Genomic DNA, 15,788 nt, shown 5'->3' with positions numbered 1-15,788 from the left:
ATTTTATTTTATATTATATAGGCTATACATGTAATTTAATTTAGTGTAGACCAAGGTCTGAAATATAAGACAACACAAATTAGAACATTACATGTAGGCTAACAGGAGACCTGTGTTTCAGCCCATGTGATGGATGTTGGTTCTGTGAACTAGCAGCAATGTCTTTTTTGTCATTTCCTTATTGTAGCCAGGCTACATCTCAGCATGATCATGTCTGAAACAAAGAATCAAGATGCACACACAGAAGAGTGTTGATAACCATGATAGGCTAATGTCTTTAGAAATCCATCTTCTAGAGCCATTACATTGGCTGCCGCTGGGTGCGTCTAGATTCCTAGGCTAATCTTCTTTCTGTCACTTGCTTCAATTCAAAATTCACTCATCAAATGTGCTACGAATGGCAGCTAGGTGGCAGAGTTGCACTTCAAAAATGCTAACTGTAGTTTGACTGGACAGCAGCAGCAGGAGTTCCAACCAGGGATGGGCAAAAATACATCAAAATATATTTTAAATAAAATATCAAATATCCTAATTTCAAGTGTATCAAAATAGCCTAAACTACAAAATACAGTCGCCACACCATGTATCAAAATAAAATACTGTATTTCTATATTTTGAAAACTAAAAATACTCTTTAAAGGAAGCATGAAATCACTTTGCAAACCTTCCATATATGTCTGTTTAGTCTACTCCTTCATCAGTACACTGACTCTGTTGATTAAAGGAACTGTATGTAAGAAATGTATTTCCAATAATCATAAAATGGCCCTGATATGTCACTAGACATTAAAGGAACACGCCACCCAATGTCAGTAGTAATATATGTTCTTACCTTAACTTTCACGAGTTGAGTCATACCTCTCCCGTGTCCGTACGTGCACTCAAACGCTCTGGTGCGCGGCTGGACTGTGTTAGCATGTTGCTATGCTAGCGGGCTTTGACGGCAACTAAGCATAGAAGTAATCAAAAACATCCACATTTTACCGACTTAAATACAGTTGCACGAGTAGTTGATAGAAATGCTACGGCCACGCAACGTGAAACGTGGCGATTTTCCAAGCGAATAAACCGGAGAACTACAATGTGTGGCGCAATAGCACTTGGGAGTACTTCGACCTAGCGTAGTAGTATTGTTAACACCTAATTGTAGATCCTATCCACCACAGAGTTTAGAATCCATGCTGGATCGACCCTCAGCCTCTCCCTCCCCTCTGAGCGAGAGAGAGGCACACACACTAGAGATGCGCTGATGGGCTATTATTTCAACCATAACTGCATAGCAAAACTTATCATCCATCAGCCATCCATCAACACCAAAGTTTTTTGACCAATTTTCGAAACGGCACCCGCCGACCATCCGCTGGTTGTTTTAATGTAGGCTATATGGGTGATACAGCGCTGCTGACGTGAGGCTAGAAAGCCCTTGCCTGTTCTAGGAAGACTGATCGAATGCAGCAAATATATTAAAAGGCTAAAGTCGTACATTGGCTATGTTGTAGCCTATCCCCAGAATATCAGCAGCAAACTCAGTCTCTGTCTCGCAAAACAGTCTCCAAATAAAACGCACATCGGCCTGTTGCCTTTTCTGCCAGCTTGTGAAAATATATCGTCCAAAATGCTTGATTGCATTGCATTCTCCACATTTTTAGCTACATTTTCATGTACCACATCAGCATTTTTGTTCAGTGAATCTTTTGTAAATTGCTTTACAATTACCGTCGGGCCTATAGGCCTATTGCCTGGCTTGCCTCAGCTTCGGTCACGTCCTTTTACAATTTTATCATTGTAATAAAAAACGCAATTTGCCACATAATTTCAACATGCTCCTGGCCTACTAATTAATGCCTATTGTACTTTATTTTTTGCAAAAAGAAAGAAATCCTTGATAAAATAACAAGTCATTCACATTATAGGCTACTTTACACACTGTTATGTCAGGGTGACTGAAAGCCTGTTCTGAAGACTCCCATTCATTTTGACTGCACGAGCGCGTCTTTTTCAGACAGACAGCGCAATTCATTTTAAAGCAATTTACAAAAGATTCACTGAACAAAAATGCTGATGTGGTACATGAAAATGTAGCTAAAAATGTGGAGAATGCAATGCAATCAAGCATTTTGGACGATATATTTTCACAAGCTGGCAGAAAAGGCAACAGGCCGATGTGCGTTTTATTTGGAGACTGTTTTGCGAGACAGAGACTGAGTTTGCTGCTGATATTCTGGGGATAGGCTACAACATAGCCAATGTACGACTTTAGCCTTTTAATATATTTGCTGCATTGGATCAGTCTTCCTAGAACAGCCAAGGGCTTTCTAGCCTCACGTCAGCAGCGCTGTATCACCCATATAGCCTACATTAAAACAACCAGCGGATGGTCGGCGGGTGCCGTTTCGAAAATTGGTCAAAAAACTTTGGTGTTGATGGATGGCTGATGGATGATAAGTTTTGCTATGCAGTTATGGTTGAAATAATAGCCCATCAGCGCATCTCTAGTGTGTGTGCCTCTCTCTCGCTCAGAGGGGAGGGAGAGGCTGAGGGTCGATCCAGCATGGATTCTAAACTCTGTGGTGGATAGGATCTACAATTAGGTGTTAACAATACTACTACGCTAGGTCGAAGTACTCCCAAGTGCTATTGCGCCACACATTGTAGTTCTCCGGTTTATTCGCTTGGAAAATCGCCACGTTTCACGTTGCGTGGCCGTAGCATTTCTATCAACTACTCGTGCAACTGTATTTAAGTCGGTAAAACGTGGATGTTTTTGATTACTTCTACGCTTAGTTGCCGTCAAAGCCCGCTAGCATAGCAACATGCTAACACAGTCCAGCCGCGCACCAGAGCGTTTGAGTGCACGTACGGACACGGGAGAGGTATGACTCAACTCGTGAAAGTTAAGGTAAGAACATATATTACTGCTGACATTGGGTGGCGTGTTCCTTTAAGAAATCATGTTCATTTCAAATACTTATATCACTGACAACAGTAGTCCGGCCAGGATATTGTCATTTAAAAAGTGAAGTTGCAGCCCTCAACTGATGTTGATGTTGTCATGTTGTGTTTTGGCCTGATGCGCCACCCTCCACCTATCTAGTACTAATCACGAAGTCTGTAGTGTTCCGCATCCAGGGTGCCAGTTCTGCTAGTCAGGGGGGAGGGGGAGGGGATACACCACTCTACAGTAATTTGAAAGTGATTGCCGTACCAGTTTTGGCCACAATCTTACATACGGTTCCAGTGGACAGTGTTTGAGAGCAACAGCTTGTCTCTGCCTATGAGCTCCCAATCTTTCTCTACATCTCATAGCATAAATACTGTATCAGAGAGGCACTCAAAAAGTCACAGCTGAACTTGTCAAATGCTAAGACAAGTTCCTGACATTATCAATGCATGCCCAGATTGCTTGATATTGCACTGTGTAACACTGTTGATCAGGAAGGATCACCCTTGTATTTATTTTTTTAACTGACTGGGTACTGTGTAAGTGCTAAATGGTGTTATATTGATGCCAAGGGGGATAAATATGTTATGTTAAATATTTATGCTACCAAAAATATTTGGTAGTATTTTTAAACTACAAAAATACAAACCTACGAAGTATTTTGATACAAAATACGATGCCATTTACTTCAACCCAATACAATACACATTTCATAATACTATTTTTTTTAATAATGTATTTTAAATGCCCATCCTGGTTCTCCTCAGAAGTGGGGAGAGGCATAAGTCTTCTGAACGCTGTAGATTAAAACCATTACCAAGAACACAACACATACACTTGTGTGTGTGTTAGTGTATGTGTGTGTGTGTAAAAGAAAGACTCTCTTGCTCTCTCTCTAGGCTATGTATGTGTGTGTGTGTGTATGTGTGTGAAACATTAAGACAACGGCGCAATGATCTGAATTACATGAGTCATTTTGAATCATGTGATACTTCACTTTGTATAGTTCCGTATTCAAACTTTTCCAAGGTTTGTGCTGATGAGTCATAAAACCAAGCTAAAAATGTGGTGCTTCCCTCTAGTAATCAAGTCCCCTACCACTGAGAATAAGAAGAGTTTTCAAGTGACATCTATAGCCAACAACCACGTTGACATTGAGGAATATACAGACACTGTGACCTCCTACATCACCAAATGCATCGATGATGTTACAGAAATAAAACACATCACCACTCGGGCCTAACAGAAGCAATGGCTGACAGGAGACGTCCACAGACTGCTGAGGGCCAGAGACAAAGCCTTCAGAGCTGGAGATGTAGCTGGCCTAAGAACAGCGAGGGCTAACCTGTCCCAGGGCATCAGGAAGGCAAAAAAGGATTACACAGACCAAATAACAACACACTTCAAAGACAGCACACAGCAAATTTGAAATCGGAATTTTAACACTGATAGATTTAAATCTAACACTATATGGGTGTATATATGGGGACCACCACAAAAGTGTTAAATTAACACTTCTGTAAGTGTTAAAAGTTACAACACTAACAAGGTGTTACCATTTTACACTGAGAGAGTTACACAGAAACACCAGGTTGGAGTATTTTTAACACCAGAGGACTGTTAATTCTTTCTTGAAAACAACTCCAAAAGTGTTGCTATTTAACTTAAGCCCAGTGTTAAACTGACACTAGTATAGTGATGATTGCATGTATATTATTACTTTATTGCCAAATAATGCTTCTTGTTTTAATCTCTAGAAGAGTAAAGGAGGTGTTGTATACAGTTATATACAGTAGTTTTTAGAATTGCTGTTAAACTGAATAAAAAAACAACATTCAGATGCACTATATGTAAAAATGTAGTACATTTATTTATTAAACAGCAAAACATTCTTCAGTTCATTACAAAATGCAACAGTCAGGCACTATATAAAACGACAAATCACAGCTGTATGATATCTAAAGTTCAAACGGTTTGTAATGCTGCAAATCATCTTTTTTAACAATATAAAAATGATGAAATTAAGTTCTTTAAACCTCAAAAGCGTAAAGATGCTGGACATAAACAGTCTCCATATCCATCAGAATAAACGGTCTCCATATCTATCAGAATATAATGCATGTTGTGTTTTTGTAAAATTATTGGCACCAGTTATTGCCATGCAGTGTCCCATAAACGTAACACCTATACATCATTCATCAACTTTGCTCGCAATGCCTTTACTTTTGGGCTCTCTTTGGTGGTCTGCAGGAATGTAAAAAAGTTGCGAAGAGATTTGTTGCAACTCAAACTGAAAACAAAATGAACCTTGAAAAGCTTGTCGAATGCTGCCAGAGAGGTGTTTCCTTGGCATGGAATGGGCTTCTTATCCATGGCTATGTAGAAACTGTTGATGGCTCGCTTGGAGGTTCCCAAAGCTAGCAGATATGGCTGCCGATGTTCATCTTCATTCAAGTGCTCATCAAGACTCTGGCATGACTGGAGGAAACATAAGAGAAAGGATTATAATCGAGTCCTCATCTTTCTACCAGATGACAGGTGACAGGATGTGCATCAGCAGGAGTAAAGTGGATATATCACTGTCCCAGCCTGGGTTAGGATGGGGTTTGGAGGAGAGTCATAAAATAACTATTTAATTATTCAGATTGAACAGTCATGCATAAAAAAGGTATTTTGACAACTTAACTTCAAATTAATATCCAGAAATACCGGTAATTTCCTAAAATGGCAACTAAAATGTTAAACTCCATTACTCCATACAATTACCTTGTAAGTTGTCTACAGACAAGTCCATTTGTCCCTGGCAGACTGCAATAGGTGTTGCAGCAATGGTGTTGGTAGCTTGTAGTGCAGGTCTTTCTTTTATCAGCTTGGGTTTGTATGAGGGCCATCTTTCCAGATGTCTTGCAGATGTTTCAGATCCAACGAGAAGGCTGAAGTCTTGAAGAACCTGAAACATTAAAGAACACACAGTACAACTTAGAATGGGGCGAAAAGCAGAACACTGTTGAAATTGACAACCTTGTCAGCAATTACACACACACACATCCGTTAGGCTAGATTAAATCTCAGGGATAGGCGACTCTAGCAAAGAGGGAAAATGCAACACATTCATGTACATTTGCAAAAATAAACAAAAGCTCCACAATTTCTTCTGTGCCTTTGCAAGGCAACTGTATAAAACCCCAAACCAAGCAAAATACCTTTATCAGAATCATGGATGACTAAGCACATGTCCTTGGTAACCAGCTCTGGAAACACATCAGCATCCACTTCCGTTCCTCAGTCACTGTCAAGGTTTTGTCTTCATTTATGGAGAACTTTGCCAAGGCTACAACATAAATAAATAAATATATTAGTATTATCCAAAATATACTGTTGTAGAGCACATACTACATAGAAATCAGCATTGACATTTCTCTGCCCAACTCCAATATTGTTTGCCTAGAAGCATTTAACAACAAACACTATCAATTTAAAAAAGTAAATGTTAGTACACATATAAATACCATACGATGCAAATCATTTTGTGATTCAATGGAACACTAATGTGAAAATTTTAATTTCCTTTGAATAGATCCCAAACATAAAAATGAATGGACGTCGTTGTCGTTCTTTCCGCATGGATGGATGGATTCTGCATAAAGTTACATTTATTAACGAACAGACGGCGAAATTGGGAAATGAAAAACTGCTGTCTTTTCCCCCTTTTAAGGAGCTGTGCAGACACTCGCTCACATTCTGTTTTTGTAGAGACAGTCGTGAAACGTAGCCTACTATGCTGCACATCTAGGACAGTAACGTTAGATAATTTCAGCTAACATCATCCCCTTCAGTCTACCATTTCACTTTAAATCATGTTGTCACCTCGTAGTCGTACGATAACGTTTGCCTACCTGAGGCTTACTCGCTAGTAGGCTAGCATGGTACTATCAGAGAATGTCTAATAAACGTAGCAGCTAAACGGGCTCTGGTAACGTTACTATCAAACTTACCCCATGATGAACATTATCCAAGCATGGCTCACATATCCTGACAATCATCGCATCCACTTCTAGGTAATGTTACATCTGTTGATGGAAAAGGCAAACAATTTCACATTCTTCATTTTAGGTAACTTTGTTCGCTAGCTAAATTATCTATCTTAGCTACTAGCAACTACGTCGGTAACGTTGACGTTAGCTGACTGACCACGTGAATGTCATTTCAATAACTGGTTAGCTAACGTTACCTAGTTTAGCACACCATAACGTTACAGCTAATAACGTTAGCAGCCTGTAAGCTTAACCAACAAGGATGGTGATGTAGATTAGATTAAACGTAGGTAGACATCGCAAAATCAAATAAATAAATAAAATAAATAAAACAAGGACAACACATTACACCACACTAAGTCAAACACACATAATGTAATTTTGTGTTATCAGCTAAAAGTTTGGACAATGTCTCACTCAATGCTAAGGTAGCTATACAGTACGTTGACAACGGGCGGGAAAGCAACTTCTAAGTCTACAGTTTCATAAAGAAGGTCTGAGACACAACGTCTAATATACATATTTTATCAACGAATGCCAAAAATAGATTAATTTAATAACTTACCACACAGAATTGTCCACAGCTTGAAGAGAAGTCTGCTATCCTGCAGGGGGGGTTGAGAAATGGCGGACTGCGCTGGAAGTTTGAGCAATTTGCAAAATATCCCGGATGGAACTTGTTACACCCAATTGGTGTTTATTAATCGGAACGCCGCAAATTAACACTGGCTTTTGTATCATATCTACACCAAAAGTGTTGAGAGTTTAACATCTATCACTGCAACAGTGTTTATTTGTCATAACACCAGAAATATAACACCCGTGAATTTGCTGTGCAGAGATGCACAGAGCCTGTGGCAGGGCATACAGGCCATCACTGACTACAAGCCTGCGCCACGGAGCTGTGAGAACAACACCTCTCTGCTCAATGACCTGAACAGTTTTTTCGCCCGTTTTGAAACACAAAATGACACTCACCCACAGAAAACCCTACCTCCCCCCCACGACCAACAACTGTACCTGTCCTCTGCCAGCGTTAAGAGGACACTAGCCACCATTAACCCACGCAAAGCAGCAGGCCCAGACAACATTCCAGGCCGAGTGTTGAAGGACTGTGCAGAAGAGCTGAAGGATGTTTTTACAGACATTTTCAACACCTCTCTGGAGCAAGCAGTCATCCCATCACTTTTCAAAGCTGCCACCATCATACCCGTGCCAAAGAAATCATCACCATCATGCTTCAATGACTACAGTCCTGTAGCACTCACGCCCATAATCATAAAGTGCTTCGAACGGCTAGTCATGTCACACATCAAAGCCACCCTACCCCCCACCCTGGACCCCTTCCAGTTTGCATACCAAGCCAAACGATCCACGGAGGATGCAATCTGCTCTGCCCTCCATCCAGCCCTCACCCACTTGGACAATAAAGACTCATATATGAGAATGCTGTTCATAGACTTCAGTTCAGCATTCAATACCATAATACCACAACAACTCGTCAGCAAACTGGACAAGCTAGGACTCAGCACCTCCCTCTGCAACTGGCTGCTGGACTTCCTGTTGAGACCACAAGCAGTACGTGTCGGGAACAACACCTCAAGCACTGTGTGTGCTCAGCCCCCTGCTCTTCACACTGCTAACACATGACTGTACAACCACTCACAGCTCCAACCATCTGGTGAAGTTTGCGGACGACACAACACTGGTGGGCCTCATCACTAAGGGCGATGAGGCTCACTACAGAGAAGAAGTAGACCTGCTGGCCAAATGGTGCAAAGACAACAACCTCCTGCTGAATGTCAGCAAGACCAAGGAGATTGTTGTCAACTTTTAAGAGAGGCCACAAACAACTGCCACCACTGTCCATCGACGGAGATGCTGTGAAGAGAGTGAGCAGCACAAAATTCCTGGGGGTGCACATCAGCGACGACCTCTCCTGGACCACCAACACAGCATCACTGGCGAAGAAAGCCCAGCAGCGCCTCTACTTCTTGCACAAATTGAAGAAGGCAAGTGCCACGCCTCCCGTCATGACCACATTCTACAGAGGGACCATCGAGAGCATCGTGTCCAGCTGCATCACAGTGTGGGGCGGAAGCTGCACAGATCAGAACAGGAAGACCCTCCAGCGCATTGTTAACACAGCTAAGAGGATCATTGGAGCACCACTCCCCTCCCTGCAGGACATTTACACCACCCGCCTCACCCGCAAAGCACTAATGATTGTCAAGGACACAACCCACCCTGCACACAAACTTCACTCCTGCCCTCTGGAAAGAGGTACAGGAGCCTCCGCTCCCGCACCACCAGACTTGCAAGTAGCTTCATCCACCAAGCAATCAGGATGCTGAACACTCTACCCACTCTCCCATCACTGACAGCCCCCCCACCCAGCCAGGAACCTAGGAACCTACAGTAGGATCCTGTCTACCCTAAACCCCCCCAACACTTCCCCAGGACCGCCCTGTGGAACTGCACTGTGATTGCGCAGCCTAACGTGTTGCTGCTTCATATCAAGCCTGATATACTTGAAATGACTGCATATCAATGTAAATATACAGTACACACAAGCACAAGTTTAAACTTCATGTAAATGTTATTTATCACTCTGCCACAATGCTGCTGCTACTACTACTCTGTCAGAAGGTTACGCTAGGACTATGTAAATATACAACACAACTACCTCTATTTTGTTATATATATTCTATTTTTTTATATTTTGATATATGTTCTATATTTCAGTCTCGCACTTTAATGTCTGTATGTGGTATGTCTGTATATTTCTATTTTTTATTGTCTATGGCTATGTCTATGTCTAAAGTATGTCTATGTCTGTATTTAACGTATGTCTATGTCTGCATGGGAAAGTAAGAAACGAAATTTCAATTCTTTGTATGACCAGTGCATGTAAAGAAATTGACAATAAAGCCGACTTGACTTGACAAATGTTATACATGAAGAAGCTACTTTAGTTGCTGAGTGGCTGAGATTCTTCTGTTTGTGAGAGTATTTAACATGTGTTGGAAACAACTTAGCTTAAGAATTCGGATGTTGGAGGACTGAGATATGGTGACCTTCTGCCTTCTGTATAAAAATCCTTATGTGAGCGGACTCACAAGACAGATGGATCCAATTAACTATTTCTTTTGGGATGTGCATTTTCACTAATGTTATTGAAGAATGTGTACGTCACAGTCGGTTGGGATTGCTATTGCAAGAGCAGCTGAATCACAAGATTATATTAAGGAACCAGTGATTCTAAATAACAGAATGAGGAACTCACCCAGAGTTGATTTAAACTGAGTTCATTTAGACTGAAACTTTCTATCAAGACCAACAGACAGACGACTTGATTCTTGTTCTTTTCTCGTGGTAAGAAGAGCTGTTTTCTGTAGTAAAATCTCCATCTATTGTACATCTATCTATGTATCTATCTATGTACATGTATGTCTGCTTCTCTTAACGAGAATTTGTGTGTCTGTGTGGAAGTTTGAAGTTTGACTCGCGGTGTGTATTGAATGTGTTTGCTGTCAGACAATTCTGTATTTTATATTTGCTCCACATATGCTGCAATAACTTGATGGATTTTATAGTAAACATCTTGAAATGCATACAATATATTTCTAAATATATTATTACATTGTGGCAAGTGGTATAAGTTTTAGGGCATTGACCCGTATAAAAGTTTTTCACCTGATACAGGGAAAATAATGGCTCTGCGTTCATTCAGATGCAAAACTGATACAATAGGCTAACAGTTAAATAAGTCAAAAGGACCACACTCTCAACATTCATTCACACTGACACAATGAACAACTAATGGTGGACATTAGGAGAGTAAAGATGATATGCAAAAAGTCCTGGGCAAACTAGCAGAGCCAGCGAGCAAGCCATTGATGATGTGTGTGTGTGTGTGTGTGTGTGTGCATGTGCTATAGGTGTAGAATGGACCTGCAGGAGTACTTCCAGAGGATCGGCTTCAGCGGTCCGTTTGAGAAGCCGGACCTGGCCTCTCTGCAGCTGGTGCACCGCCTGCACGTGCTGAGCATCCCCTTTGAGAACCTGAGCCTGCACAGCGGCCAGCAGAATAGCATGGAGCTGCCGCTGGTCTTCAACAAGCTGGTGCATCAGCGGCGTGGGGGCTGGTGCTGCGAGAGCAACCTGCTCTTCTCCTGGGCGCTGGGGCAGATGGGATACGCACACACCGCGCTGGGCGCCCGCGTTTACCACCCACAGCAGCAGGACTTCAGTGCCCGCGAGGGACACCTCATCAACAGGGTGGACGTGGCCGGACGCTCCTACCTTGCTGACGTCAGCTTCGGTCTGGCAGACCAGATCTGGGAGCCCCTGGAGCTGGTGTCAGGGAAGGACCAGCCCCAGCCGGCCGGAACGTTCCGCCTGAAGGAGGACGGTGGCACGTGGGTTCTGGAGAAAACGTCTCGCACGCCACTGATCCCCAACGAGGCCTTCGCCAAGTCCAGCCTCCTGGACCGCAGTCTGACCAGCCCTGTGTTCTGCTTCACCCTGGAGCCCCGACAGCCGGGTGACTTTCATGCCGCCGCCCACTTCCTCCAGACTGCCTCCGACTCGCTCTATACCAACAAATCAATCTGCTCTCTGCCCACGGCCACGGGATACAGAGCTCTGATTGGCTTGATTTACTGTGAGGTCACGTTTTGCTACCAGGAAGAGTTTGACCTGATGGAGATGCGTAAGATCACAGATGCCGAGGCCCAGGACATCCTGAGGGAGAAGTTTGGCATGCCACCAATCCACAATCTCAAACTGAAGAACAATAAAATAAATTACACCATGTAACTATTCTCCCCTTGGGCAAAAAAAAAGAGATACTTTTTTTACTTTTACTGTTTTGTCCCTGTCAGTTTGAGTAGTCTATGCAAACGTTTCTGGCGGCTCTCTGAAGTATGTGGATCACTTTTCCATTCATATGCCATCTGATGAAGATTGGCCTCATGGTATATGTGGTATATTTCTAAACGCAGCATGGTGTGTGCTGACCAAATAAATAAAAAGGTCCTGTAGAAAGGCAGTGTTAGCCTGTTAATCTGACCTACACATAACCATCTATACATATTCCTAAATATCTCCATGGTGCCCATGTAACGTGTTGTGTCCTGTGGTGTATGTGTATGTACTGTATGTGTCGTGTCCTGTGGTGTATGTATGTTTGTATGTGTCGTGTCCTGTGGTGTATGTGTCGTGTCCAGTGGTGTATGTGTCGTGTCCTGTGGTGTATGTATGTATGTGTCGTGTCCTGTGGTGTATGTGTGTGTATGTGTCGTGTTCAGTGGTGTATGTGTCGTGTCCTGTGGTATATGTGTATGTATGTGTCGTGTTCTGTGGTATATGTGTATGTATGTCGTGTCCAGATGAACATTGTGTGAACTAGATGCAATTTCCTGAATTCTGGTACATTTTAACAGGTTGTTAGCTTCTATCTAACAAAGTAAAGTCTTTAATGCAATGACTAATTCGGAACTAGCTTTAAATAACCCCATGATATAGGCCTAGTTAACTGTTAATTGCATGCAGTTGCAGTATCTGTTGATTCTTTAATGTTTTGAATGGAGGCTCGACGTGGCTAATCGGGAGCTTCGGGAGGATTCCCGGTGGGCCGTTAACGTTTTGGGGTATTCTGAATATCGTTTGTTTCTGAAGTTCATTTGCTGCACCCTCATGGCACTTCAGCAGCCCCTTACTCATAGTTTCCCAAATATTAACAAAGTAGCATTCACAAAAAATGTTCACTAGTGCTAACTAAATCTTCCAACGGCTACCTAAAGTAGCTAGAATTTGACCGCTGTGTGAAATGTGTGATGTTTGGTTATTATGACCACCGCGCAGCGAAGCGGCGGTCATATAGGTTTAGTCAGATTTTTTTTTCTTTTTTCTTTTTCGCATGCCCAAATTTCCGTCAATGATTCCCGGGACACTGAAAGACCGGGGTACACGAAACTTGGTGGGCATGTAACCCCACATGGATAGCATGGAACCATCGTTTTTCGTTTTGATCTGTAGCCCCCCGGCTGGACTGGACCCCCGAAAGGAGGGTAGGGCAGACACAGTTTTCTGTGAATATCTTGACAGAAGGAGGACCTTTGAGTTTAAAGGTAAACATGTTATGCTCAAAGACTATTCTGTCATGGGTGGGCATGTAGCCCTGCAAGGATGACATGGAACCATTGTTTTTCGTTCCCCTTATTCATAGTTATTAAGTTGTTGCATATGAATTATGACCTAAATATGCATGGCTTAGCATGGGGCTTGTAAAGTGGTAGTACCACAAGAACAGTTATTCACCCCTAATAATACTTATCAAAGATGGTCTATTCATATGGAATAAGACACAAAACCACAAGTGCTAATAGTGTACAAATAACTCATAATTAAGTGGAGGAGAGACACCGGTGCAGCTCAGATGTGTGGGCAGCCGTGGCCCACTGGTTAGCACTCTGGACTTGTAACCGGAGGGTTGCCAGTTCGAGCCCCGACCAGTGGGCCGCGGCTGAAGTGCCCTTGAGCAAGGTACCTAAACCCTCACTGCTCCCCGAGCGTCGCAGTTGTAGCAGGCAGCTCACTGTGTCGGGATTAGTGTGTGCTTCACCTCACTGTGTGTACACTGTGTGCTGTTTGTGTTTCACTAATTCACCGATTGGGTTAAATGCAGAGACCAAATTTCCCTCACGGGATCAAAAAAGTATATATACTTAGATGTCTTCTTAATTTTCTTTATTCTTTACTAAAAGGTGCAGAACATTATTAACATTGACTAACGTTTCGATGTAGTCACATCTTCATCAGAGTCCTACTGATGTGTGCATATGGAATGGGTTAACATGACCCCTGGAGACAAACATACGCAAAAAATTGGTCATCCTAGGCCCTACGGTTCTCAAGATATTCACAGAAAACTCTGTTGGTGTACAGTCCCTAAATGTACACTAATTAATTTAAATGAAATTTCAATTAAATCTAAATTAATTTATCGTATGGCCCCCCATGAACGAAGGTCCACTAAACTTGGCATGCATTCAGAGGGTGTCATAATGATCCTACACATCTAATTTCGTCCAGTTTTGACCATGTCAGGTCACAGATACCTGTGATTACAACACCTCATTTTTACTTTTCCATTTTTAACTAGGTGGCGCTGTACATGAAATGAGTGATTATGGAATGGGTTGACATGAACCCTTAAGATCAACATACAAAAAGAAGGGGGTCCTCCTAAACAATACGGTTCTCGAGATATTCACAGAAAAACAATGGTTCAATGCTATCCTTGTGGGGCTACATGCCCACCAACCAAGTTCTGTGCACCCCGGTCTTTTGTGTCCCGGGAATCCTTGACGGAAAATTGCTCATGCTCATGCGGAAAAAAAAAAATCTGACTAAAGCTATATGACCACCGTTTTGGTCATATAAAAGCTTAAAACGCTCCAGATGTAAAGTTATTTGATGTCAAAGTGATGCCAAAATGAACGGGTCAATGGAATGCTAACTCCAAGTGGTCCACGATTAGCCTCAGAGCCTCCCACAGGGGGTCCACTTTCCGAACGTTCGCCTACCCCCTTGCTTATACACCTAAGACGTTCTACATACTCGATGCACCGGACCGGTAGCGCGACAACGTGACGTCAAAATGACGTAGATCTTGCTGGCGCGCCAGGATTTTAGCCAAGTAGCGTGAGGTAGCGCACCACTCATTTTTTTTCAGACGAGCGTGACAAAGCGGATACAGGAAGATGGACTAATTCGAGGGCAAGCTAGAGTTGCAGTGTTTTGTTACAGTCGTGAATTTTTAATAGTTTGCTGGATAAGTTAACAAAGTTACCAGCGAGAGTTGCAACACATGGAATTAAGAGGAAAGAAAAACGATTTATTTTCAAACAAAGGATATCTATTAAGGCCTGAACAAAATCTCTTTCCACTTCAGGAAATTACACAAACTCAGCCAGCTGCTAGGTAGCTAGCCAGCTAACTAAACTGTTTAAATTATTAAAATTTCCCTCGGGATGACTAAAGTATCTATCTATATATCCATCTATCTATCTATCTATCTATCTATCTACCTGTGCGCACACCTTGGAAACTAGATGATAATGATGGTGGTAGTTGTGAATAGTAGCAACCAAAGTCTGAAGCACCATCATCACAGAAGCTAGCTACTAGCAGAGAATGTCTAATAAGGATAAGAATGTTGTAGACGGGCTCTGCTACTACTGTTTCTTACTGCAGCTTCTTCTGCTGTGTAACGTAGTTAGCGTTAATCTTTTCACAACAGCGACACCTCTGTTCAGGAGAATATTGCAACTAGTGTTGCGACCACTAGCGCGAGTATAAATGGTTACGGCGCTTCTGTGACGATTGTCGCGCTACAGGTCGGGTGCGTCGAGTATGTGCGCACTTAAGGCTGTGTATGTAACCAAAGTCTGGTTTCTTCTTGTTGTTGTTCTTGGGCTTTTCTCAAAGTCAAGGATGGGTCCTTCAAAGCCGCTCTTTCAAGGACGTAACGTCATCAAATCTCACCAAGCACTGTTCCAATGTCAAGGGTGCTTTACAATTCGATCAAGTATAGGCCTACCAGAGAATGTCTAATAAAGTAAAGGTCCGTAAACGGGCTCTGGGCCTACTGAGTCCTTCGTTCAGAGATTTTCGAGGATGCATGCATGTATCCTCTGCGTGCTTGGAACACCCACAAGCCTGTGCGCACACATGATTTTTAATAATGCACCTGCAGCTTCCTGCACACTCGTTTGTCTGTTCCATTGTGTGTTTTCCGTATGCTA

The 15,788-nt window shown here is 42.4% G+C and overlaps 1 protein-coding gene and 1 long non-coding RNA gene across 2 annotated transcripts; one reads left to right on the top strand and one right to left on the bottom strand.

The window, feature by feature from the left end:
* Positions 1-4,792: 4,792 nt before the first annotated feature.
* On the bottom strand, positions 4,793-6,273 carry LOC143133129 (uncharacterized). The gene is made up of 3 exons (XR_012988466.1): positions 6,145-6,273; positions 5,708-5,891; positions 4,793-5,419 (listed from the first exon to the last, which is right to left on the bottom strand). It is a non-coding gene; the product is annotated as an uncharacterized LOC143133129 (long non-coding RNA).
* Positions 6,274-10,271: 3,998 nt separating this feature from the next.
* On the top strand, positions 10,272-12,024 carry LOC143133128 (arylamine N-acetyltransferase, pineal gland isozyme NAT-3-like). Its single transcript, XM_076292901.1, has 2 exons — positions 10,272-10,350; positions 10,917-12,024. Exon 2 carries the CDS (start codon positions 10,924-10,926, stop codon positions 11,794-11,796), a length of 873 nt encoding a protein of 290 aa, XP_076149016.1. The 5' UTR covers positions 10,272-10,350; positions 10,917-10,923; the 3' UTR covers positions 11,797-12,024.
* Positions 12,025-15,788: the final 3,764 nt, after the last annotated feature.

This window comes from Alosa pseudoharengus, unplaced genomic scaffold (assembly GCF_046254945.1).
Source record: "Alosa pseudoharengus isolate Yale_2024_CS ecotype anadromous, Long Island Sound unplaced genomic scaffold, YU_APseudo_1.1 YU_APseudo_1.1_scf_19, whole genome shotgun sequence".
NCBI classification, from domain to species: Eukaryota; Metazoa; Chordata; class Actinopteri; order Clupeiformes; family Clupeidae; genus Alosa; species Alosa pseudoharengus.
This window is presented reverse-complemented; position numbering and strand designations above follow the sequence as displayed.

What these genes read in the sequence shown, in the direction of transcription:
- LOC143133128 (XM_076292901.1), top strand. Translation starts at nt 10,924, where the DNA reads ATGGACCTGCAGGAGTACTTCCAGAGGATCGGCTTCAGCGGTCCGTTT.